Here is a 26837-nt window from a genome sequence, read left to right as displayed (position 1 = left end):
AAATAAGAGGCAGGACAACAAAATGGTGTGTGTGTGCCCCCCCATCAACAGACCCATCAATGGGACAAAAGGCACCTACAACAGCCACTCCCCACCTCTTCAATGTGAGGTGGGGGCATCCAATCTTGGCATCCAATGAAAAATGAGCATCTTTAAGGGAGCCATGCCCAATGTATGAGACACTGAGTGCAAACTGTAACTGTAAAACAGTTTCTTGTGCATTATGGATTTTTAAGGGAATATTTACGGAGACTTTTTGCAGGCACCATAAAGGTACTGACAGGCATGCAGGCAAGATTATATTTTCAATCACCTGATATTCAGTGGAGTTCAGATGTGGAGAAAAAAAACAGACCCATTTTTAGACAGTGTGTTGTCATGTGTCACTAACCAGTACCAGAGTGAAAATGGATGTAGGCAGGGAGAAACAAATTCCCAGAGCAAAAAGAAGAATAGGAATATTAAAGCAGCACAGTTCTCATGGTTTACAAAAGGGACACTGACTCCAAAAGAACTGAGAAGTGTCTTATTCAGTGACCACTGTGCTTTGAAGATGGAGATTAACCTAAATTTAGAGAAAATATGTTGCAATTGTTTATCCAGTGGAGAATATGATGAAGGATGCTTCCACACTGAGTATTTACTATGGAAAAGCCACACTTTGTTTACTCACTTTTAAGGAGGCATCTGCACAATAACGTGAATAAAATATTCTCGTGCCATCTTCTAGCTCAAGTATATCTCTTCCCATAGGAACTGAGCTGGACTCTGTGATCATCATCTGAGGCCTTTCTTTCATGTGCCTCCACCATGAGAGGTCTGGAGGGTGGCAACATGAGAACTGACTTTTTCTGCAGTGGCTTCTGAAATACTCTCCCTAGGGAGGCTCACCTGGTGCCTTCATTACATATCTTTAGGCACCAGGCAAAAACATTCCTCTTCTCCCAGGCCTTTGGCTAATTAAACAATCTGTGACCTTTTAAACAGTGTATGGGGGTATTGTTTTTGTTCGTTATTATGATATGTATTTTGGTGTTTTTATACAGTGGTACCTCAGGTTACATACGCTTCAGGTTACATACGCTTCAGGTTACAGACTCCGCTAACCCAGAAATAGTGCTTCAGGTTCAGGTTAAGAACTTTGCTTCAGGATGAGAACAGAAATCGTGCTCCGGCGGTGCGGCGGCAGCAGAAGGCCCCATTAGCTAAAGTGGTGCTTCAGGTTAAGAACAGTTTCAGGTTAAGTACGGACCTCCGGAATGAATTAAGTACTTAACCTGAGGTACCACTGTATTGTAAACCATTCTTTGGATGAAGGGCAGCATAGAAATCTAATTAATTAATTAAATCAATTAATTAATCCAGAATAATATCTGTTGAAGTTCCTCCTCTGCACCATGAAATCAGAAAATCTGACCATTTCTAAAATCAATGCAACAGCTGTGCAATTTCCCCAGGTGTAGCTACCCCATTGTCATTGCACAACTGTTTAGTAGGTTGTTAGCACAGGGATGCGGGTGGTGCTGTGGGTAAAACCTCAGTGCCTAGGACCTGCTGATCGTAAGGTCGGCGGTTCGAATCCCCGCGGCGGGGTGAGCTCCCGTTGTTCGGTCCCAGCTCCTGCCCACTCCAGCAGTTCAAAAGCACCCCTAAGTGCAAGTAGATAAATAGGTACCGCTTTCTAGCGGGAAGGTAAACGGCGTTTCCGTGTGCTGCGCTGGTGCAGGCTCGGCAGAACAGCTTCATCATGCTGGCCACATGACCTGGAAGTGTCTTTGGACGGCTCCGGCTCCCGGCCTCTTGAGTGAGATGAGCGCGCAACCCTAGAGTCGGTCACGACTGGCCCGTACGGGCAGGGGTACCTTTACCTTTACCTAGCACAGCTTATATAGATTACTGTACCCATTTCTTTCTCTATGTTTCATCTCGCCGATTTGGGTATCACTTAACCTTCCACTTTTCAAATAGCATTGTCTTTATATCATTTATTTTCTCCCCTTCCCGGGGAAGAATCATAATTGGGAGTGCAACAAGAGGGAAAGTTTTTAATCCTTTCACCACACACAGTAGTCCCAATAAAAATGTCCCCACCTCTATCATTTATGGTGAGGGGAAGGGGGCTGCCCACCTGACTACAGAAGGTTATTTGGATTCCTGCAGTCTATAGAAGCAGAGTTGCTATTCTACTTGCGTCTTGAAAGAGAACAGGAATGATTGGGTGCTGCTAAATCATCGGCGTCTAAAAGCACCTGAAATAAAATGGAGTGATTAAGATTTGAGTGAGCATACAGAGAAGAATTCAGTGGTGTCAATGTAGGAAATGATGCTATATAGCCTGAGAGGAACCTCAGCTCAGAGCTGAAAGATATGTTTGATTAAAACAGTTTTTACAGAAATAAAGAGCTACAATCTGAGGGCAATGTGATGAAAAACAAAGTCCACTACCCTGCAGCTGTAGTGTGTGAGAAATCCATGCAAAATTTAATCTCAGTCTTCAAACACAGGCAATAAAATCAATTTGTTCAGAATCAAAAGTTCTTCAAAAAGGGATGTTTGGTGATTATTCTTTGCTTCCTTGGAGGATGCACATGAGCGTGTGTGCTGCATGTCAATCTTAGCATAAATTTTCCCACTATCTAAGGCTAACTTTACACATTATTTGAGCTAAGTAATGAGTACAGAGTGACAAGTATTTAATAATGTAGCAGGAAACTGGCCTGGCCTAAGACATTTTGGCACCTGAAGGAAACCACAAAATGGCTTCCTAGGCACGCTTCCTGCCAGGAACAAGTGAAGAGAGTGAAGATCTACATGTAATGCATTCCTTGGAGGCGGATTTGCTGCCCCTGTGGATGCCGCTGCCCAAAGCAGTCACCTCACCTTGCCACATGGGAGGGCTGGCCCTGCCAGGAAACGTTGATAGCTTTGCTCTGAAATCAGAAATGGTATTCTGATCACAGGAGTAACTTTATAATATATAGGATACTTTGGGGCAAGGCTGGATCTGTACCAACAGCTACTCTCATCACCTGTTGCTGATAGCCATACAAGAAAGTCCCACAATTTCCACACTACATCCTATAACTGTCACTGCTGGCATTGCCCATCCTGGTCCAATTTCTTTGCAGAAGAGCTCAGATGCACTTTAACTAGACAACCTGAATTTCCCAGTGCTGTTGAATCCTACCCAGAAGACAATTACAGTCCTGAACTACCCCTCCTGGATGACACTCAAAGCTTAAATGTGATAGTAATAATTTTAGGGATGCGGGTGGCACTGTGGGTTAAACCACAGAGCCTAGGGCTTGCAGATCAGAAGGTCGGCAGTTCGGATCCCTGCAATGGGGTGAGCTCCCGTTGCTCGGTCCCTGCTCCTGCCAACCTAGCAGTTCAAAAGCACGTCAAAGTGCAAGTAGATAAATAGGTAGCACTCTGGCGGGAAGGTAAACAGTGTTTCCATGTGCTGCTCTGGTTCGCCAGAAGCAGCTTAGTCATGCTGGCCATATGACCCGGAAGTCATGTGTCTGCGGACAAACATTGGCTCCTTCAGCCTATAGAGCGAGTGAAGCGCCGCAACCACAGAGTCGTCCGCGACTAGACTTAATGGTCAGGGGTCCCTTTACCTCTATCCCATAATTTAATTCTATAATAACAGAAGGAACTGATCGGAATATGGCTCTAGCTGGAATGCCAGTATGGGCTCAGGGGCCACATGTGCGGCCCCAGTCTTGGACATCCCTGCCCATCTCCAGTTGTGTGTTCGACTAAGCATGCTTAGAAGCCTCCCTGTGTTGATGAATCCTTTGTTATCAGGGTTCCACATCCAAACTAGGCTTCAAAGCACGTTCACCCAGTTGTGCTTTTCCAGCTCCTACCATTCAACATTGGTGGAATGAACATTGCTGCACATGAAAAGAGGATGAGGGCCAGTGCCCCTCACCTCCTCCAACTCAACTTGGCAGTTGTGATGGTGTGACGCATCAAGGGACTGACCCATTTTTATTTTGATTTTTGGCAAAAACTTGGTGCTGTTTCTACAGACACATTTTTTTTACCAGGCGTTTTAACCTAGCAGCAATAGAAGCCAGTCACCACAGTTTAATCATGCTCAATAACAAGCCGTCAGCAGTTAGCAGAATGATTATTACTTCTGTGTGGCCTTTGGCAACAGCATATAATCACTCATCTCACAGGAAGCTGGGGGGAAATCAGAGAAGAAAGGGAGCAAGGGGAAAAATACCTACCACAGAGGAGAGAGGGGGAAGAGTCCTTGCAGGCCTCAGCTTATAAAGGAACTGGATTAATCTTTTGGAGCTGAGCATAACCTTATCTGAGGAGAACTTTTGGCTCAAAAGGCCAGATGGGCATTCATCACAATGGACACCTCTTGCTACACTCTTTTCCACCCCACCCCTATTGCTCTGGGACAGGACTACTTAATGATGCAGAACAATGGTCACCAATCCAGAGAAGCGGACACGGAGCAATAGATCCAAACTACAAGAAAGAAGATTCCACTTAAACATTAGGAAGAACTTCCTGACAGTAAGAGCTGTTCGACAGTGGAATTTGCTGCCAAGGAGTGTGGTGGAGTCTCCTTCTTTGGAGGTCTTTAAGCAGAGGCTTGACAACCATATGTCAGGAGTGCTCTGATGGTGTTTCCTGCTTGGCAGGGGGTTGGACTCGATGGCCCTTGTGGTCTCTTCCAACTCTATGATTCTATGATTCTTTTCTTGCCTCTGGGTGCACTTGCAAACCAGAGAAACTGTTGTGGGCATCACAAATGCTCACCACAACCAACCATATATGACAGTCAAGGGTATTAGCTTCAACAGAACATGTCTTTCAAGACTATTTTTTTGGGGGGGGGGCGATGGAGAGAAAGCCTTGGTGGGTATATGTGGGTGGGCACTTTGCTGACAAACCCCTGGGTTTGTGGCATCATACACAAGGGCATATTCTGAGGAAATGGTGGTTGCTCACTGCCAGCTGCCATTCCCTCTCACTCCCCTATGTATAATGGCACATCATGTGAAGTGAGCCTCCTTGGTAGCAGTGTTGACTTCGTTCTTGTATCCTCTTCTATCAGTGTAGCAACTGTGATCAGTGCAGATTCAGCTTGTGTTTTCACTATATGCCACATGGCTGCAGCTGCTGCTGTAATATGATCTAAGGTTATTTTCACTTAGACAGGAGGCACCCTCATAATAGCACATCTAATTGTTTACTTTCACTAATGCTTGTTTTCAAAAGTCATTTGAAGAAGCGAGGGGTTGTGATTTGTTCTCTAAACAGGGCCAGCTCAAAACTTTGAGGGGAGGATCAGATGAACAAATTGTGCCCAAAGAGAAATAATTAATATTATTAATACTACATACAGAACTTGTATTTATTTAAATTTGTTTATTTATTTTTCAAATGATCAAATACTCTTGGTGCAACAGTGGATTTCAAGACAGCAAACAAAGCCATTTACAATTACAAAGACATTACGAAGCAAACAAATGAGTTGTACAATAAATGGAAGAGGAATAGAATCATTTCATCAGCAACATATACCCACATCTAGAATGCTGGGCTAGTGCAAAGATTATAAGCTGGAGCCAAAAAGAATGCATGATGTATGGAGGTATATATTATTTTTTAGATATTTGGGCCCCAAATCATTTAGGGAGCAATCCTACAGGAAGATAAGCCAGGATAAACAGGGTTAGAATCCATTAGATCTTTGGCTCTGCCAGGAGGTTACCGGTGCAGCTGGACTACACCAGTGTAAGTAACTCTGGTTTCTCTTAAGATCGTATAAATCTTTTGCCTTTTACTAACTCCCCATCCTCAGCTCAGCAGCATATCTCCAGCTGAGCTGAGTCTGGAAGATCTTAAGCTGGTGTAAGACCTGAAAAGAGCCATTCTGGGGTCATGGCAGGGGCAAGATGGGAAAAAGGGGGACAAAGACTGGATCCTAAGCCCATTCAATTCTTTCATGTCACCTGGGAATTCAGTGCAAATTAAGCTGGGAAAAAAAAGGATTGCAAACACTATTTTAAAGGCTTGTTTTCCTTCTGCCAAGCTTAGGCTGGTTCTAGACTGGTGTTTGAGCGTGGTGTGTTTTACTCCAGCTTAACTTAGCATTACACCAGTCTCTAGTGCACATAATTGTCCTGTTGGGGATTTAAAGGTGAGCCCCTGCACCCTGAATTGAGTTCAGCAGCAAATGTAGTTCAGGGCGTCAATGTAGTTCCTTTAGAATGAGAGTTACATGGCTCTGGCAGCTGAACACTCTTACAGCTAAAAAAGTCCACCTGCAAAGACTTTCTGAAATGTCAGAAGGTAATGCTCATTAACCAAGAAGGGCTGGTTGTTTTTTTAACCACATTGGCTGTGATTAAATCACAAGGCGTACGTAAGGACTTGGACAAGGGATTCTGCTTTTCTCCTCACCTCACCTCTGCTCAAAATATCATGCACTGCACCAGACAGCTTCTTCAGAAGTCCCTCTAAATTTCCAGGAGTTTGCCAGGGAGTGCATGAAAACTACACCTAGGAGGAAATTAGGAAATGTACTATTTTTGCCTCCTAGTACAAGGCCATTAGAATTTAGGCCTGTGGGAGCTGCAATTTTTTTTTTTTGTATTATGAATCAGTGTGGTGCAGTGGTTAGAGTGGTGGACTTGAACTGCACAGGGGTGGCTTGTTTGGTGGGGCGGTGAGCTTCCCAGAAGCAGGATCGCTGCTACTCACCAGGAGAGGGAGGAACAGGATGAGATGACAGCAAGGTTGGGGCCAGGCAGACATACCAGCAGAACCATCCTGGTGCATGCACCAATGTGTCTATACAGCCTCAGACTCAACACCACTTCACTCCTCTTGCTGGAAAGCAGCAGTTCCTGGTGAGCCTCTCCTGCGACTAGAGACCATGTTTTAAATCCCCACTCAGCTGTAAAGTCAAGCCATGTTATGCTGAAGTGTGAACAATTACCCGTTCTCGCAAAAAAAACAAAAATAAAAATTGGGGCTGGAGGAGGGCAATTGGTCTGTCCTCATGATCCAGAATGACTTCAAATGCCATTTTGCAATTCTGTATTATCACATCTTTTTGTAAGTACCTCTGCTTCCCCCCACCCCCCAACTCCTCAGGCAAGTTGAAGGAGAGGAATAAAGTTCAAGTAGCAACACTGATTTGGCAAGTGTTGGACTAATATAACTACAGAATAATTCTGGAGTCTCATGGGATATTAACCCAAACATCTTTAAATGTAAGAATATAGAAGAGTCTGGGAGGCAGAAATAAGGCTGCTTTCCAGTTCATTTTCTTCAATAGCAGCTGCAATAACTCTTTCGGCTGCCACGCACAAACTACTTACAGTGGATCAGTTGCATTCCTCCTAATGGGACTACTCTGGAAGACAGATGCATCATGGATTCATAGCAGCCTTCACAGACCATCGTTGCACGGTCTCCAGATTAGACCCCACTTACTGGTTTCCTTATAAAGCACCAGTTCACACATTTAGCAGATTCAAGTGATAAAGCTGCGTGGATTTTGCTGTTGCAGTTGCATATCTGAATACATCCCCCTTAAAAAAACAGAGGCTTCTTGCATGTAGAAAAGCATCAGTGTTCAACCAAGCCATATTCCTCTCATGCTAGTTTTCCAGGTGCACATGACGTTGTTGTTGTTGCGCACTAAGACACACACACATTTACCAGGCTTTTAGAAGTGGTGCAATCCTGGACAAGCAACAACAGCAAACTTTCCCACTTGATCCTGTTTGAAGTAAACGCTTGCCCTGGATTCTGCATCCTCCCCAACGCGAACATAAATGAGAATGATCAGCTTTCGCCTAAGGAGCATTATGTGGCTGAGGTCCGCATCACTCTCCGGATTAGGCCGCTACTGGTGCTAAATCGGAAACTAATTGTCCAATAAAATTCTGTTTCTTTATTCAAAAACCAACAACAATGACACCTAAAAGTCCTGAATGAAAAGCGAAATGGAAAGTCGTTTAGGGCGCCATAGCACTTGGAGAGCTTGTCTTTTTAGACGTTAACCGCGAGAGACCCACTCGGATTCACAGAAAACCCACTTTGTTGTGACATGATATAAACCATCTGAATCTATCTGGACCGCCCCCCCCCCCATCCCCATCACCTTCTCTTTCATGAATTTTCAGCCGAGACGATAAACCTGTGGCTCGTCGTCGGACTGCAATCCCTTCGGCACTGAGCGCAAACGCCGCTGAACTCAATGGTCTTACTTCTGAGTAGACACACTTGCGGGGCTGCGGGACCGAAGTGCGCCTCTCTCTTCCTTTTTTCACACTCCGGTTCAGTTACGAAGAGGGAGGCGCCGCCCGGGGCTGACGCCATTCATGGCATAGCTGCGGGGCTCTCTGCACATGTTCAGAGGCGCTCGTTTCCTCGTCGGGATGCCTCTCCCGCGCGGCTGCCCGCCGGCGTTCCGAAGAGATTCCGAGCGAAGCCCCGCCCCGCCGGGCACGAGTGGGCGGGGCTCCTGGTGCCCTCCCTCCCTCCCTCCCCCGCTGCCTTCTTTCCTTCCCCTCGGCGTCCTCTGCCCGCTGCCGCTCAGTGGCCGGGCGAGCTTCGGCAGGTGAGCACGCCGGCGCCTCCCTCGTCCCGGAGATGGAAGAGGCGCTGCAAACTTCGGGCGCCAGAGACGGAGCGTCGGACTGAGGCGGGGAGAGGAGTCAAGCCCCGGCGAGGGGGGCGAGAAGGGAAGCAAAAGCACGGGAGATCGGTAAGTCAAAGCCCCACAAAAGTATCTGGTCACTCTAGGGAGGAAGGCGGAAAAGAACAGCCCCCCCTTGGGTACTTGGAGGAGGGCAACTCCTGGCTTCCCTCCTCCATCCAGGCGAGGCACACATCCCCGCCCTGCCGGGAGTGCCTGGAAAACTTGGACACTTCTGCCCCCATCTCCTCCACTCCTGCTTTCTAAGCAAAGGTCCTGGTGCTGCCCAGGGAGGCGAAAGGAGAGCCTCGCTCGTGCTTTGGCGACTCGATCTCCACGGGGAGAAAAGGGTCATCTGGTCACTGGCAATTCTCTTCTCTGGTCCTCCGTTTCGAATTAATGAGCGAGCCCTTGAGCTGTGCTGCGCACGGGGATTCAGAGTGACAGGACATAAACTGACGCGGGAAGATGCGTGTCTGTTGGGTCCGTGATAGCAGCCTCTGAATGTCACAATGGGGATGGGGATCATGGCAATTAGACACTAAGAACCTCAGGTTGCCGGCCACAAGCTACAGACTCCGCAGTCACCCTATGGAAATTTGTTGAACTCCGGCAGGAATAATTGAATTATGAACTGCAGCAACAAAGCATTCAGGAGTCGTCTGTATTTAAGTGTTTGGCAATCATATTGCTACACATCTCTCTGCTTTTCTTGTTGTGCTTTGTTGCGTTCAACTTCTACTCTACCCTGCTCCACCCCGTGTACATCCCATAGGAGGATGATATCAATTAATAACGTACCAGCCAGCTCTGCAAGAATGCTGGGTGGATTTTTAAACAGCTATTGTCATTATTATTGAAGGCTGGGGAAGGAAGTGTTAAGTGCATCAAACTTACTTCAACCCAAGATAATGTCAGCTAGCAGTAATGCTTTTTTCAAAAGCAGGCCATATGGCATAAATAACGGATCAGATTGTTTGGAGCATCAAAATCGTAGCCTTTCCTTCTTTAACTCCTGCCTTTCTCAACAGCTCTGTATTTCTTTCAAACCAGCAGCTTCTCTTCATTGGAAGAAAGTTAGTAACACATTGCAAACTTTTACATTAGAAGGTCACTTTAACTTTCTGTTGGGTGAAAGCAGATCCCATGGAAATAATCAGAATTCTCTTCTGAGCAAATATGTTTATAGATGAGTTTGTAGATATGTTTATAGATGAGTTTACTTGTAAAGATGGTTTGCTAGAGTGTATTTGAGATGTGGAATGGACACATAGACCTGGTGTGCATGTCACATTAAACTGTTGGATTTTTAATAGGAAGTTTCATTGGATTTCAGTAAATACAAAATTAAATCTCTTCCCAACAGTAGCAAATTACCCCTCCTTGCTTAAGTAGGACAAAACGGTTTCAACAGTGGAGTTCATTGTTCCTTAACCAATCATGTGCAAGTGGTGGATGCCAGATTGTATTATTTTCATCTGAGAAAGTTGTAAATGGATGCCATATTTCAATATAGTCATTAACATCCTGAGAGCCTTTACCCATTTAATCAGTTTCCATCAAAGCAACCATCCATATTTTCTGTCTTCTAATACAAGCTGCAGGTGTTCTCCCAAGTTCTTCCAGTTCTGTGTTAATCAATTCATTATTGTGAAGGAAAATGTTGAGGGGATAAAAAAAAAGGCAGAACAAAAAGTACCAGAGATAATGGACACCCTTGTTTGGTCCCTCAAAATAAAGAACATGGGACTGAGTCCCTGTTATTAACCTGGACTACAGATTCTGTGAGCCTATAAAATTGTTAAGAGGTCATTCATATTGTTATGAGTTTGTAAATTCCTGGGTCTGATAAAAGTGAGAACTAATCAAGCTTTGGGGAGTTAAACTGTACCAAACCGCTTATGTTAGAAATACAAGCCAAGCCAACCTGATGATGGCTTGCTGAGTGAGAGTTGTTAGGGGTATAAAGCTTAATGATGGCCAAGTCAAAAAGAGGCAGGGTGATTAGCAAAGTAGTTAAAAAAGGTAAAGGTACCCCTGCCCGTACGGGCCAGTCTTGACAGACTCTGGGGTTGTGCGCCCATCTCACTCAAGAGGCCAGGGGCCAGCGCTGTCCGGAGACACTTCCGGGTCACGTGGCCAGCGTGACAAAGCTGCATCTGGCGAGCCAGAGCCGCACACGGAAACGCCGTTTACCTTCCCGCTGGTAAGCGGTCCCTATTTATCTACTTGCACCCGGAGGTGCTTTCGAACTGCTAGGTTGGCAGGCGCTGGGACCGAGCAGCGGGAGCGCACCCCGCTGCAGGGATTCGAACCGCCGACCTTTCGATCGGCAAGTCCTAGGCGCTGAGGCTTTAACCCACAGCGCCACCTGCGGTGTTTCCTTAGAAAGGGAGCAAAGTAGTTACTCTGTGCCAAAAGGCAGAGGGATGTGAGCCCCTCCTTCATCTAGAGAGGTAGCTAGCAAGAGACAAAAGGCCAGAAGTTTTAGGATGGCACTTGGCAGTGAAGTACTGGCAAGAAACTGTGGCAGGCTGTGAAACAGACGGAGAGCATGGCTGATTTCTCTGTTGGATCCAAGTTCACTTTGTCTATGGGAGAAGCAAGAGACCCCCATGGAGTGTAATGCTGGAACCCCTCCACAGTAGGCTCAGGTGGTCTTAACCATATATCATAAACACACCACAGTCTCTGCTTTGCCTCCTTTACAAAAGGAAACACAAACCCTGAGAAAGTGCTTGGATTCCTGCTCGGAGATTGGGATGACATGTAACAATATTAAACCATAGGTTATGCTAACCGTGGTTTAATGTAGGGGTGGCCAATGTAGTGTCCTGCAATTGTTGTTGGACTCCAACTCCCATCGGCCCCAGCCAGCTTTGTTAGTGGTCAGGGATCATGGGAGCAGACATATGAAGCAACATTTGAAGGGCATCACTTCCCTGTTTAATGTGATGTGTGAACCAGGCCATTGCAGAATGAGTCCAGCAGGAGTTCTAAAATCCGCAGAGCCGTGCTGGAATATGGATTATGAGAAGCATGATTGCAAGATGTTTTTGTGCACTCATTCAAGTAAAAAAACCAGCATTAGCGAAAACAAGCGTGCTTCAGAATAGGTGAAAGAAAGAGACAGAGAGAAATAATGAAGATTTTATATACAATACAGTAGGATTCTTAGTAACAGCCCCATCAAACACCCTTGATCTTTCCAATTTTCGGCATTTGTTAACCAAATGCAATTTCTCCTCTGCTTGTGTTGTTGGATTCTTGAAGTATCTTTATTTTTTCCTCCCCTCTGGTGCTGCTACCCAAAAATATCTTCCTTGGATGAAGCAAACTCAGCAGAGCACTTTAACAAGGATATAAAGAAAAGATGGTGTCACGAAAAGAAAAAACATTATCTGATCATTTTCTAGCCAAAAGGAGGATGAAAAGCTTGATGAAAAGAGAGAGATGGAAGAAGAGATTTTGTAGAAAAATGAAGCAGCCTTTCAATACAGTTTTTTAAAATACTGTAATTTTTCGTCAAAGAAATTTTAACATGCTTTTTTCTTAATTGGGAGTAAATGCAGGGTTCTTTGAATTGTATGTTATGCATCTTAGCTGCATGCTACATGCATAATTAGCAGACTTTGTAATTGTTTGCTTATTTACAGTGCAGCCCTGTATATGTCTGTTGAAGGGTAAGCCCCATTGAGTTTACTGGGACTTATTCTTACCTAGGTAAGTTGGGTTATTTCGCAATGAACCTGCAAGGATTCATGATTCCTAGCTGTTTAGTAATGGCAACAACAAAATCACTTTTTCCACTTAAGTGGGGCTGCTGAAATGAAGAAACTTAACCAGGGTTTATCTTTTGTGTGAAAGGACTGCAACCTCAGTTCATTTCTGGAAGTGAAAACAAATACCAAGGTTCAGAAGCACCCTGTCATTGAATTCTCACTGGCCCACTTCACACATAATGTTAGGTCAAGCCATATCTAAGTGTGAATGAGTGACCCACAGCAACTCATAGTGGCCCAGACAAACCACAAGCTCAGATTCAGATGAGCTTTGGCTGTGGCTACCTGAATACTCACTCGTTCATGGATAGCCATGGTTTGGCTTCATGTTATTTGCAAACTAGGACAATATTGTATCTTTTACACTTGGAGCTTGTTGGCAGATCTTGGGTTGTAGTCGAGGGAAGTAGACGCAACAAGTTTAAAGTCTGCTCCATTATGTAGTTCAGTACACTGTCTTCTACTTTGGGACCAACTTCTGAGTAAACATGGCTAGGATCAGGTTTCAGTGGTTCCCCCACCCTTTCCATAAGGGACACTAAAACAACCTTTTAGCAATGGCTTCATTCCTTGTGGGCAAATGTGATTTCTGGTCACCCAGTTTCCTACCTTACTTGTGCAGGAAGATAGTTTTGCATCTGCATTTCAACCATGATATACTTTTGTTTCACCTGTCCACAGGTGTGATTGACTTAAAGTATATTATTACTAGTCCTGTGACCGCCACCATCCGTACCACAGAGATGTAACCTTTACAGCTTGAGAAGCCTCAGCAAAGGTAATGCAGAGGCTTCTGGGGAGGCGGTGATGTTTGCAAGAGAATGAAAAATTTCCCAGCCACAAGCTTCTAAGGGGACATCCATGGCATACCATTCCCAGTCTGGCTCTTGTGTCTTAAACTGAAGTGTGGGAAGAGGGATGAAACTGGGAGCTTTTCCCCTGCCCCCCTTTTGACAGCCAATAAGCATGACTCTTTCCATGTTTATTACCTGTTACAGGGCATTCCTGTAACAGGTGGTGTGGATGGGCAAGGAGATGAACCAGAGGGGGCTGAAGTTGTGGCCAGATATGGACAGCGGGGGTTGGACACATGGTAGATGCTGATCTTCTTTAAAGTTGCTGCATAGATGTACTCCAAGGCAGAGGTGGCCAGCTTCAGGATTCTTAGGGCCCCTTCTGTCCTCCATATAGTTTTTGAGTAAAGGGAGAAAGGGGCTCTTTCTATAACCTGCCCCTTTCACAGGTGATCAGGTTTCATAACAAGTTCAGTGTCATCCAGCAACAATAGCTTTACAGGGTCAAAGTGAACAACACACAGGAGGCACACAAATCAAGCCTTCCTCTGATCATTTTAAAAATGAAAACCCATGTCTGGGCTGTAATTTGGAGCAGGGGAGAGGGGAGGGACTGCTTAACTATTTCATTTCTTGTCATTTGCCTGCTCACCAGCCCACAAACTGCCCCCCGCTTTTCTCCCTTTGCAAGGGAAAACTTTTGAGAACCCAGGCAGTTTGGGAAACAGCTGGGTAGTGGAAAAACAGCAAGAAAAGAAAGGTTTATAAAGTCCTCTAGATATGATTTTCAGTAACTGGAATGCATAGGGCTTTTATATTTTTAAGTTGAAATGCAGAGGCAGACTTGCTGATTAGTGGTGGGAAGAGCCACTCTGCTAGCTTCCCAGCAGGTGCATTGCTGTTACTTTCTCAGAATGAGAGGGTGAGGTGGTGGGAAGGTCAGCACAGTGCAAACACTCTGATGCAGCCAATCTGGTGTTCCTGCTGATGCATTTGCACCATGCCAAGCTTCCACCGCATCACCTCTCCAGCAAACCAAGAGCTGGAAAGCTAGTGTAGCAGCTTTGTCCCACTGATGAGCCACTTCTGGTGAAATGCAAATTGCTTTTTTGTTGTTTTGTTCCTTAAATGAATGAATAAGCAAAAGAAGTCCACTGTGCGGCTATTCCTCTCCTGCAACTGCAGCCTCTTGAGCAAGGTTGGGGAATCTGTGCCCTCCAGATGTTGGTGGGCTCCCAAATCCAACCCAGGGGTGATGGGAGTTGTAGTCCAGGAATGCCTGGAGCGTCACAGTTCCCCCATTCCTTGAGTTTGCTTTTGGTTTTAAAAAAGAAAGAAAACGGAGAAAAGAAGCACATAGCTGCATATAGTATTTACTGCTTCACAATTATAAAATGTGGCCACTTGGGTATTATCTGTGTCTTACATATAAAACAAACTTTAAAATAAATGAAGTCCTCTGACACACAAGTTTTTAAACACCTTATCTCTTTGAATGAGGAAAGCTGAAGGCAACCTTTTTTACTTCATTAACATTTGGTGTGACCTTGGCAGCAGATGAAATTGCTTTGTAGGCTGTCCCTGGTTAAAGGCATAGAGTAGGATAAGCAATGCATTATTAAGGATGTATAGGAAATGAATGGTCACAAATTCCTTTGGCGACTGGGAGTTCACCCCCATCCCTAGAAAAACCTGCAGTTGTGCATTGCAGCGCAGCAATCCTGAGTGGCACCACCATTTTTTTGAAAGCCATAATACATTTGCTTCCCACGTATTGTAAACATAAGGAGCAGGGCACATAAGTTAACAGAATGTAGCCTACAAATGCATTGCTATTGGGAAAGGCAATATAGAATTTCAATAGGTCTAGAATGGTTCATTAACTTCTAATTGACTCAGGCTAGGGCTTGCCTTCATACAGAGGAGCAGCTGGGGAAATAATGCCTGAGGCATGTTCATCTGACACAAAGAGTGGGTTCAGGTAACAGTAGTACCACCATGGTGGTTGCCTTTTCACTCTGCAGGGCTATGTCCATCCGATAAAGCCACTGGCTGTAGCGACTGGAAACATGGCAAATGTGTACCTTGCATATTTGCTGCCTTGTGGAAATATGAGGATGACAAGACTGTTAGCTTGCCAACTTATTATTAGCGTCACCATGCTCTGTTGCTTCGTTTCAGGTCTTCTCTCGTTCACATGCAGTTTGCAGGTGTTGATATCAGCTGCCGCCAGCCGTGCCTTGAAACAGAGGATTACTAACTCTGCGGCAGAGTAGAGTGCAGGTGGGCAACGTGTGGTTTGGGAACTAATGAGGCCCATAGCCCGCTTTCATACAGCCTGCGGCCTAATTTTATGTGGGTGGCAATGAGGGAGGAAATGGAGGGAAAGATGATGGCAGAGAGAGAGAGAGAGAGAGAGAGAGAGAGAGAGAGAGAATGAAAGGGCTGCTAGAAAACAAGAGGGGGGAGGGACTGTCCTGTCACACATCCTTGGTTCAAATTCTCCCCACTAATGTTTCTGGCTCTGCTCTCTGCTGGTGTGCAGCTTCCAACAGATTACCTCCCAAGGGAATGCAGAAAAAGGGTTATCTCACCCCTGTGGGCACTGGTGGAGAAAGGTGTGTGTGCAGACCACCCCAGGTGTCATCACTGAGAATGTGTGTGTGATGTGGTGGCTTGGGCACAGGCACCTGTAGGCTCTGCGCTGCCTGAAACAGCAGCGTGGGATTTGCGTCTGCCCTCCGCGTCTCCCTTCGCCGCCCTACAGCTGAGGGGGAGGTGGCAGAGAGGCTTCATGCAGCGCGCCCCGTCCCCGGCTGCAGGATGCGTGAGTCGCACCAGGCACCCGAGCGGCTAGTTACGCCACTGCCTCTGGGAAAGGATTCCAACTTTCTGTTAGGTATCTTTGATTACAAAGAAGTGTCCTCTATAGTTCTGTTCAGCAGCTACAAGGTAAATTCAGTTTCCTGAATGAGGATATATACTTTCCTACATTTATTTGGCAGAATATATATTTTTAATTGGTACTTATCAAAAGCTACACAAAAGGTCTTATCCAGTACAAAGTATCTTTCTATTATACAACAGAGTAAAAGAAATACTTTAAAAATCTTACCTGGAAATGAACTGGAACAAAAGGAAGAAAAAAAAGTGGTGGGTGGAGGAAGAAAGAAAGAAAGAGGTAAAAAGAGAGAGAGAAAGCAAAGAACATGGAAAGATAAAAAGGTTCTCTGTCTGTCTGTTAAATATAGTATTCACTCATTAACATCCAACTATTCTATTTTCTATGAGCCAATATTTTTTTCAATCTTCTAATCCAGATATTACAAGTTCGTTTTCTCATTCAAGCAGAAAAGCCCGCAAGAAGTTTCCAATCCTTAATAAATGTCAGTAATGTTTTTTCTCTAATTAAACACATTAATTTTACCATCTCTGCTAAGTCCGGTAGTTTTATCAACCATTCCTTCATAGTAGGTAGGGCTGTATCTTTTCCATACTTGGCTATATTTCTGAATGGTTGTGGGAGCCTCGTAAATTGCTCCAGGTAATTAATCACATTTCAAACTGGCTTCCTTGTGGTTAGTGCTCCCCTGTTTCCACCCTGTGGGTGCTTCCACACAAAGTGCCAAGGCACTGTTTTTCCTCAGTTTGCAGAAACTGATACTGAATACCACACCAAGTTATTCAGTGGTACCCGTCCCCCTGGCCCAATATCCTTGTGTGATGTCTATTCACAAGTAAGTTCCATACCCCAAACTCATGGAAATACTCTTAGCAAGTTCAGTCTGTTTTGTTGCTTTTTGCTGGTCTATGCTCTGGGGATCAGTGGTGAATAGTTTCTGATCTGCCCCTTGAATAGCTTCTCTATCCAAAATAGCCTAAATGCCCTTTACAGTTTCTGCATATGGGGGTAAGTACATCACTTTTTTAAAAAAACACTATTTTGCCAAGTATGAAAATTATACTATTAATAATAGTAAATCTCTCACACACACCCAGCAAGAAGAGAAACTGACATTGGGGTAATTGTAGAGATGTTATTCAAGGGGGAAAACGGATCCTATTCATTCTGCCTCCTCCAGCACAGATTAAGAAGAACCAATACGATGGGCTGAGCTTTCTAAGAGGAAGCATTCAATTTAAATGCATAGGCACCCTGAAAACCTTAATAGGGTTTAACTTGTTTATTATGGACAAGTTGAAGTTGCCCACAAAAATTGCCATTGATTAGGCATGCAGGAAAAAAATGGGGAAAAGACAAAGGATTTTCTAGAAAACACTAGAAAGCAACAGACTAATAAGGACATCATATGGATACTCTCAGGAAGCGAGCAAGCATAATTTCAGTGAAAATAGCTCCTGTGGAAGTATCTTAAGTTGCTCAACACAAAACTATATGATAAATTGGTAACCAAAAAATACCTTTTCTATTCTGGAATAATTTAAAAATGCCCTTGTTTGTGTTGCAATGGTGACAACCTGGATTTAGGAATTCTATCCCCACAGTTCAGGATGTGTTCTCATGTAATGAGGAAGACTTACCACATCTTGTTCATATAAACAGGGGTGTTAAAGCAGATGGTCAGTGCAATCCTAGAATATACCTACATGGAAGGAAGTCCCATTGAATTCAGTGGGATTTACTCCCAGATAAGTCAGTAAGATTGCAGGCTCAAAGCGTCTAGCTTTACACACTTGCTCATTTTCATGTCTCTCTTGAGCTTATTCTCTCAAGCTGATAATAAACTGAAGAGTTTTGACAACTTTAGCATTGGTTAGCAATATTTGTTCACTCTTTATTGCTCTGCTTATATATAAACTAAAGGCAGAAGTTCCCCCCCTTTCTTTGATCGTACTTTGAAAGGTTCTGCAGCAGAGAAAAGGGGAATGTTTTCTTCTCCTCGAAATACCACTCCAAGTGCAGTCCACTGCCAAAGAAACATTACCTCAGGTTATTTTTAATGTGTTTTTAAAAATTAAATTTCAAAGTCAACGTTGTATAGAAAAACTCCTCGGTATTAAACATGCTTTCTGTTCCCTTATTGTTTATTGCAGGGTACAGCTTGTACTCCTGAATGCTAGCTGCTTTGCAACACTGACCTTTTAAAGGGACGGGGGGAACTTCATGTTTCAGTTCTGTTTAGATGGTTGTAGATGTGCCTGTTTTTTCAGTCACTCTGTCACTCTTTTCTAGAGTTTAAAAGAAAACGTGTGTTGTCTATGACATGTAGCTTCTAAAATTCTCGTGATACTTTCAAATCATCAGTATCATGAGCAGCATGCTGAGAGTCACAAAAATGAACTAAATTTCTAGCAGTAGCAGCTGGGAAGTGCTTCCTACGTATATTCCCTGGGCATGAAGAGTACTATGTGTGTACATATGTCTTTATTTATTTCAATAATAGCCCACCTTTCCTCCAAGGAGCTCAAGACGACAAATGTGGTTCTCTCTCCACCTTCATTTTATCCTCACAAGAACCCTGTGAAGTAGGCTAAGCTGAGAGACTGTGGCTGCCCCAAGGCCACTTGGCCAGCTTCATTGTCATGTGGGGACTAGAATCCTGGTCTTGCTGGTTCTAGTCTGGCACTTTAACCACCACAAAACACTGGCTCTGTTTGTGGGGAAATCACATGAGGTGACTAGCTTTCTGCATCAGTTGATGGAGCTACTCAGCTGACCTCCTGTCACTGCTGCTTACCAGAAGGTGGAGGAAAGAGGTTGGCACAGTGGAAATGTACCTGCAAGAACACTGGATTGACACCACTGATGTGTTCGTACCTCGCTGACCTCACTGCTGCCACCTTCCCTCTACTTCCAAGTAAACGGCAGCAATACAGGCAGCAGGTCAGGTGAGTGCCATTGCCCTGTTCTGTATATATCTGGTTCATGAAATTGATTTTCAGTGAGTTGTGTAGCTGAGACCTATAATTTTATTTGTATGTTTTCATGAATGATCCATTAGAGTTCCTCTCCAATGAATTTTGCCTTATGCAGTTCAAAATCCTTAGCTGTGAAGGGCAGAAGAGCAGTCTAGAGGGATTTAAAAGCATTGCTACATGCTTTCTGCTGAAGCTGAAATGATTCCACCCCCATCCTCAAAGTTCTTCTTTATTAATGTCATTGGTGAATATTCCCTGAAATTTCTTTGCCTATGCAAATATTCTACATTCTGAAATAGGATTTGACATTTAATTTTCAGTAGAAGGCCAGGACACATTGATAATGTCTGACATGTAACACTCAACATTTGATAGGATCTAAGAGCTGACATACAGTACCAGCCAATGTTTGCCAATTAGAACTGTACAACATCTTCCCAGTTATTGTCGATATTTCTGCCTGGCCTAACATTATCATCACATGTACAGGACAGCTTCTGCCAAAGCTGACACACGATTTGGGGGAGCAGCAAATGGTTTGTTTACATTTTACTTTGCATGCTAGAACAGTGGCTTATCATTGCCCGTTGAAAGGGCTGGCTGGCTTTCTGTTGTTTGTGGTGTCTGGCTGTTGCTTAAAAGACCAGCCTAGGAGAAGAGGAATCTCAGCTCCCAGTACAGTGCTGTGATGGGAAGAAAAATGCAGCAGAGAACAGTTTCTCTCACCACCACAGCACTCAGCTTGTGAGAGAGGAACCTCTCCTCATAACATAACATTGTGATGGGAACACTCCACTGCTTCTTTGCAGATCAACAGGTCATAGTATCTGAAAGCTGTGTGTGATGAGAATGTGTGTATTATGTCTATATTAAAGATGAAGCAACTGAGTCTGAGATATATTTGCTTGCCTAGGGCCCCTAAGAATTCAGGGCTGAGGTGCAATTTGAACCAGGGACCTCCCAGTCCAATTCATTTAACCAACACCCTACCTTGGGGTAAACCTCCTGACTTTGCCTTTTTTTAACATGTCCATCATCTTGGTATTCTTTGTAGGGGAAGAATGCGGCTTGCGTGTTGAAATTTGTCACACCTACAGAGAACATGGGGCTGATGGGAGGATCCAAACTTATGGAGAACCGGACCAGGCTAACTAAAACGGACCTCTCCTCCAGGCTGAACTTGCCACCAGGCTTCGAGCATCCCTACGATGACCTGCTTGCTGACCCCAAGCGAGATCTGAAGGATAGCACCAATTTGGTGGAGGTGCAGATCGTCCTCATCTGTGCCTACTGCGTCATCATTTTGCTCGGGTTAGTGGGCAACTCCTTGGTGATTCACGTGGTGATCAAGTTCAAGAGCATGCGCACGGTGACCAACTTCTTCATTGCCAACTTGGCCGTGGCCGATCTGCTGGTGAACACGCTCTGCCTGCCGTTCACGTTAGTTTACACATTGCTGGGAGAATGGAAGCTGGGTCCTGTGCTGTGCCACCTCGTGCCGTATGCCCAAGGCCTTGCTGTTCAGGTATCCATAGTGACGTTGACTGTGATAGCCTTGGACCGGCACCGCTGCATTGTGTATCACCTGGAGAGCAAAATCTCCAAGAGGATCAGCTTCTTGATCATTGGGGTGGCCTGGGCTGTCAGTGCCATCTTGGCCAGTCCTCTGGCTATCTTCCGGGAGTATTTCTCCATTGAGCTCAACCAGGACTTCAAGATAGTGGTCTGTGCTGAGGCCTGGCCCAGGGAAGGGCTGGTCAATTACAGCACCATCTACAGCGTCTTGATGTTCCTGATCCAATATGTCTTGCCTCTGGCCATCATCTCCTATGCCTATATCCGTATCTGGAGTAAGCTAAAGAACCACATCAGTCCCGGGGCGGCGGGGGACCATTACCACCAGAGGCGTCGGAAAACTACCAAGATGCTGGTGTGTGTCGTGGTGGTGTTTGGGGTCTGCTGGCTGCCCTTCCACATCTTTCAACTCGTCAGCGATATTGACAGCAACGTGTTGGATTTGCAGGAATACAAACTGATCTACACGCTCTTTCATGTCATTGCTATGTGCTCCACTTTTGCCAACCCGCTCCTCTATGGCTGGATGAACAGCAACTACAGAACGGCTTTCCTGACTGCTTTCCGGTGCGAACAGCGGCTGGATTCCATCCACCCAGAAGTATCTCCTGCACTGAAAGCCAAGAAAAAGCTGGAAGCTAAAGAGGAGCATTGCAATGGACCCCCGTTTTCACAGCCTACAAGTGTCTAGGGGGTGAAACTAGATGTGGCAGTGGGCATACACATACACATACCCGTCACTCTCTTTTTACAGGTATGGTGGCGATATGGATTAGGACCAGGGGCAGAGGGGAGAAAAGCCATTTTATCTTTCCCCTGTCCAATCTTCCTGATGGAAATTGCTCCTCCCAGCTGGCATTTGCCCTGATAGGAAAAGCAAAAGTGCAAGTAGCAGATGGTGGGGCAGGGAGTCATGAGTAGGAAAACAATGTAGGCAGAAAGGGTTAAGCCATTTCCCCTTGTGGCTCTGATCCAATCCTCACCCGATTTGCATTTGCACTGATTTTAAAGAGAGAGAAGTGCATTCACACATCTCTATTGCATTTATTGTTTGACCCTAAGAAAGCAGTGAAGCTGGACGAAGAATGTGAGTGAGTGCAAGGGGAAATAGTTTGATGCTGATGTACTGTTGGGTGTGCTCAGATGTGCTGCTGATTCATAGAAAGCTTATGAACTGGGTGCAATTTGAGAACGTTCCCTACATTTTCAAGGCCATTTGTCATCAAGTATAACTTCAACTCCAAAGAACTATAAAAGACTAAGCTGGTGTTTGGTTGCGTACAGTGAATTCAGAAGCACAGCCAGCAGTAACGCAGAAGAAAAGGGTTTGCCATTGTCAATGCACATTTTAAAAAGTGAGGAGACAAGACATTGGTAGTTGGAGGCAGATGACAATAAACATTTGACTGCTTGGAACATTGCACAGTCCTTTTAGGCCACAGGATCAAACTACCCTCTAGTGGCAAAGCTGCAAATGGTTGTTGAAGTTGAAACTTGCAGCATCTTTCTTTATGAAAGAAGTGGGTTTCCTAAAAGTCATGGTGTACTATGGTTTCTTCCCCCCCCCCTTTGATTTACGTGAAAGTTGTGTTTCCCTGTTGAAGTTAAAAACAAGGCCAGCAAAACATCTACCTTTTAGCCACTTGCAATGAAATTCTGGAAGGCAAAACTTGAAGTTTGTATAATGAAAGTGGTACCCAGCTTGGTAATGTGCAATCTGTTAATGATGGATTGAGCACCTGCATGGCATCCTGTGAACCATATGTGCCAGCTTGGCCCTACGACTGTGGAGGCCCAGGGCTGTGGGTGACATGCAGTGTGCATGGCTCTGGCACTGAAATTTGTGGGTGCCCGGCCCTTTCATGGGGAATTTTGTGAGTGCTTGGGCACCCAGGACCTCAGGGAGTTTGCACTTATGCTGTGAACTGTTTTTACAGTCCTTTTTGGGAAGGAGAAGGTCAGGGGGAGGGGAGAGTTTTACATTAAAGTAGTCCAAACTTTTCTGCAATTGGTTCCGACAGAAGCGGACATAGTTTTCTTTGTTCCTTTACAATGATTTTGTACTATTCATCCGCTTACCAATAGCACTATGCTTATTTCTTCTGCTAATTTGTTTTAGCAGAGACCAAAAACTGCCCCTCTCAATGATGGATCCCTGTTTATTCGCAAGTCAAGTCTGGGTATTTTGGGTGCATGCATGCCTTTATGTGAGGGAACTGCAAATGCCTGATCTTTCAGGTATCTTATAGCCTGATCCATACCTGAGTGATTGAAGGTAATCCTGTTTATTCTCAGTGGTGTTAAATTGACTCGGATCCTAGTATTCATTTTAAATGGATTGCAGATTGAGCTGTGGCACTGTTAACACATCATGTTTGAAACTCTTCCTGCTTTATTGCTAGATGCTAAAAAAGGACAGTAGAAACACTGCCCGTCTTGCTCAATGGTAATGTGTGTTTCTTTGTTTTGTTTCTGTTCTTGTGGTTTGTGCTTTTATGTCACGCATCTTGCCTGGGATCTGTGCCCGTCATTGCACTCTGTGCAATTAAATACGTTCAAATAGAATGCAAGCTAGACATCCGTATGCTGCTGTGTATACCACCAAATGAAGTTTGCATGTGTGTTTGTTAAGAGTTCCATTCTGTTTGCTCAGGTATATGACTTGACTCTCCTGTAAATGCACAGCTATGAATGGCAATGCACACTTCTTCAGCATATATGGTTTGCCTTTTTTTAACCCCCTCCAAACCCCTGGAATCATTAAATTTATCAAAACAAAGGATCATTGCTGGTGTGTTTTCCTCACCCACTTTTTGGGCCAAGCTAGATGTGGTGCATCATTGGAGCCATTTCTTTAAATGTGGGTAAGCCATGAAAAATGGAGGGTGCAGGGGGATGGCATTCAAGGAACAAATGCTACATGAGTCACAATGCTTGCTACATAGGAAGCTGCCTTATTACTGAGTCAATGGCTGCTAAGCTACGATTGTTCTGTTTTGCTGTTGGTGACAGTATCCCTCTGAATATCCATTGCTGGGAATCGCAGGTGGGACAACGGCTGTTGCACTCAGGTTCTACTTAAGGGCTTCCTCCCATGGACACCTATACGGGCCCTGTGATAAAAGAGTGCTATAGATGGGCCTTTGGCCTGATCCAGCTGGGCTCTTAGACCAGGGGTCCAGCTTGCACTGTGTTGTCTGCAGCGACTGGTGGCAGCTCTCCAATTTCAATTGGAGGATCAACCCAGGCATACCTGGAGATGCTGGGGATTGAACCTGAGACCTTCTGCATGCAAGGCAGATGCTCAACCATTGAGCTATGGCATATTTCTCCCTTGCTCACTGCTTGCTTCTATGGGGTTAGTTCCTTGACCTAGCTTTCGCTTCATCTGGCCTTCATTACCCCAAGTCAGCTTGGCTCAGAAAAAGGACCAAGACAGAAGAGAGGGGGCAAGCTCTGGTGCTCAGTGACGCGAAAAAGAAAAAAGGTACTTCTACATGTTTTGAAGTTAACTCCTTCAGGAGCTATAGACAGAAACAATGAACAGCATTAGTAACACGATTCTTAAAAATAGAACGTAAGTAATACACATGTTATAGAATGTTTAACATGGTCCAAAAACCTATTAAATGCACAACACAAAATCTAGCTCTCCTGAACATTTAAACCCATATCGGACTTCGGAAAAAGAAGAAACAATGTTTGCCAGGTACCAAACTTAGACCTTAGCCATGAAATGTTAAAACCTCTTTTTTTTCCCCTCTAAAGAGTGAATAGTAATTTATCTTAAATGTAAATACAATCTTGAGATGCTCACCACCAGCCCTAACATTTACCAAACATGCAGGAAAAAATGTGCCTGAAATGAAGGTATGTGGTGGGCCAATATATGACCAGGGCAGACCTGCATGTCATGAAACGTCAGATCGCAGCCAGGGTTTGGCCCTGGAGGCGCCCTGAAATATCAGTCATGGGGGCTGAGCATGGAAGCAGCTAATCAATTGCTTCCTGTGCTTAAACATGGGAGATGCCTAAGCCTATGGTTACCATGCCCTGTAGGGTGTGTGTGTGGAACTTGAGGCTTCTCAGATTGTGGTTTCTCAGTTTTGTTTGAACTCCAAGATTTACCAGCAGAAGCCAAGCGCAAAAGACATGTTGTTAGAATGAAAGAGCAGGGTGCCTCTGAGGACATTCTGAGCCCAGGAATTTGTTTTCAGTGCAAGAACTGGGCTGGTCTCACAAAGATTTCCCCTAAGAGTCCTCTCCTTGTTTCCTCTCTACATTTCAGCAGCCTAGTATAGGCATGGAAAGTTATTTTGCTGCTGATAATGTTAGAGTCAGAAGGCAGGAACATTGCCGAACAACCGCAAATCACCCAGGTATCAGTCAGTAGACTGATTATACAACAAGTAATCAGTTCCCTTTAATAACTATGCGGTGGGACAATTGTGCCTGCATGCACTTCAAGTTCAGCAAACACAAAAGTTCAACAACACCATTAAAATTAAGAACATATGGAAAACATTTAAAATAATTTAAAAAGATGTACAGCAATCACATACTCGCTCCTAGGTGACACAGAGCTGTGCTTGGTGGTCCTGTTTCCTATAAATGGTTCTGCAGGTGGTGTTCAATTGGTGGGGTGGGGGGAGAGGAAGGAAAGAGTGCTGCAGCTTGAAAACAATGGGGCTTTCCAATACAGTGGTACCTCGGGTTAAGTACTTAATTCCTTCCGGGGGTCCGTACTTAACCTGAAACTGTTTTTAACCTGAAGCACCACTTTAGCTAATGGGGCCTCCCACTGCCGCTGCGCCGCCGGAGCCTGATTTCTGTTCTCATCCTGAAGCAAAGTTCTTAACCCGAGGTACTATTTCTGGGTTAGCGGAGTCTGTAACCTGAAGCGTATGTAACCTGAAGCATATGTAACCCGAGGTACCACTGTATGCCCAAAGAGGCTCTTTGTGAAAGGCACCTCTCTGCAATAAGAAGCAAATGGAGAGAGGTCCAACCAAGCTAATTTTAGCTCTGAGGAGTTTTGTGCCGTAACTAAAGTTGTGCCCTGGGAATACTGTGGCAGCTGGAGTGGGCCGCTTCCACACTCATAGCATGCAGCTCCAACCCTTCAGGTTATTTCCAAGCCGGTGCCTTTTTCCCAGAGAGTACATATGCAAGAATTCTCTGATGCGGAGCACCTGAAGCAACTCACATGTTGTTATCTCCAGCAAATGCAAGGCATGTATAATGAATACAGACATCAGTCAGAGCATGTGAACTGCTTCCTAAGCACCATAAATAGATGCAGAAAGGTCAGTTGCTCTTTTTCAGAGTGGGGAGCATGTGCTTTCCAGATGTTGATTGACTCCAATTCCCATCAGCCACAGCCAGCATGGCCAATGGGACAAGTTGATTTCCCCTCCCAAGCGGAAACCAACCAAGCCAGCTAACTACTATTGTTTCAGCGAAACTACCCAATCTCTCCCCATTTCCCCACAGGGTACAGCTTAAGCTACCTGCAGCTGCACAGCATTCTGCCTTTGCTTCTGCTTAGGAACTGTTGAACAATCATGTTGTTGCTTCATCCATTTTGCTAATTATTCTATTTTAAAAATGAGCATTTGAAAACATTGCCAAACAAATGAAGATCCTATTTAACTTTTGCAGGAATAGATAATGCCACAGGCAGTCTTGCTTATGCGTTTTTTGGGGCACGTTGATGAATAAATATTGTGGTGACCCGAAGTCATGTGAAATGACTTGGTACAGAATGCATAGTTTCACAAGACATAAGAGGCACAAAGGCTTTATTTTCTTCCGATGTAGAAATAACAATGGGAAAGTTAAATGTCGTGTACAAATGATAGTGCATATTGTTTGTCAAGCTGTGGGAGAAAACTCCTTTTCATATTATATTTCCTGGCAAATGAAAAAAGGACAGGAACATAGGAAGCTGGCAAAAGACCATTGGCCCAGTTAGCGCAGTATTAACTACAATGATTGGCAGCAGCTGTCCAGATTTTCTTTCCCAGACCTTGATGCTGAAACTTGGAGTGTTTGTATGCAAAGCACTTACTTCACCACTGAGCTCTGGCTGAAGATCACATCACCCACACTGTTTGA

The 26837-nt window shown here is 44.7% G+C and overlaps 1 protein-coding gene across 11 annotated transcripts in view; it reads left to right on the top strand.

Annotated features, from left to right (window-relative positions):
* The first annotated feature begins 8233 nt into the window (after window positions 1-8233).
* Window positions 8234-26837, top strand: part of NPY2R (neuropeptide Y receptor Y2) — a 37448-nt gene continuing 18844 nt past the window's right edge. Inside the window, exons 1-5 of one of the 11 annotated variants that reach the window (XM_083755757.1) lie at window positions 8621-8758; window positions 13153-13249; window positions 15447-15548; window positions 18971-19115; window positions 20200-23457. In XM_083755757.1, the coding sequence (XP_083611883.1) occupies window positions 20248-21411 (1164 nt within the window). In that variant the 5' untranslated portion in view covers window positions 8621-8758; window positions 13153-13249; window positions 15447-15548; window positions 18971-19115; window positions 20200-20247 and the 3' untranslated portion in view covers window positions 21412-23457. Of the gene's footprint in view, window positions 8759-13152; window positions 13250-15446; window positions 15549-18670; window positions 19116-19139; window positions 19682-20199; window positions 23458-26837 lie in introns of those variants that run through there. The other 10 variants (XM_083755756.1, XM_083755754.1, XM_083755755.1 and 7 more) reach the window with 10 other exon arrangements.

This window comes from Podarcis gaigeae (assembly GCF_964106915.1).
Source record: "Podarcis gaigeae genome assembly, chromosome: 9".
In the NCBI taxonomy this organism is placed as follows: Eukaryota; Metazoa; Chordata; class Lepidosauria; order Squamata; family Lacertidae; genus Podarcis; species Podarcis gaigeae.
The sequence above is the reverse complement of the archived record's forward strand: the minus strand, read 5'-3'. Positions and strand labels throughout refer to the sequence as shown.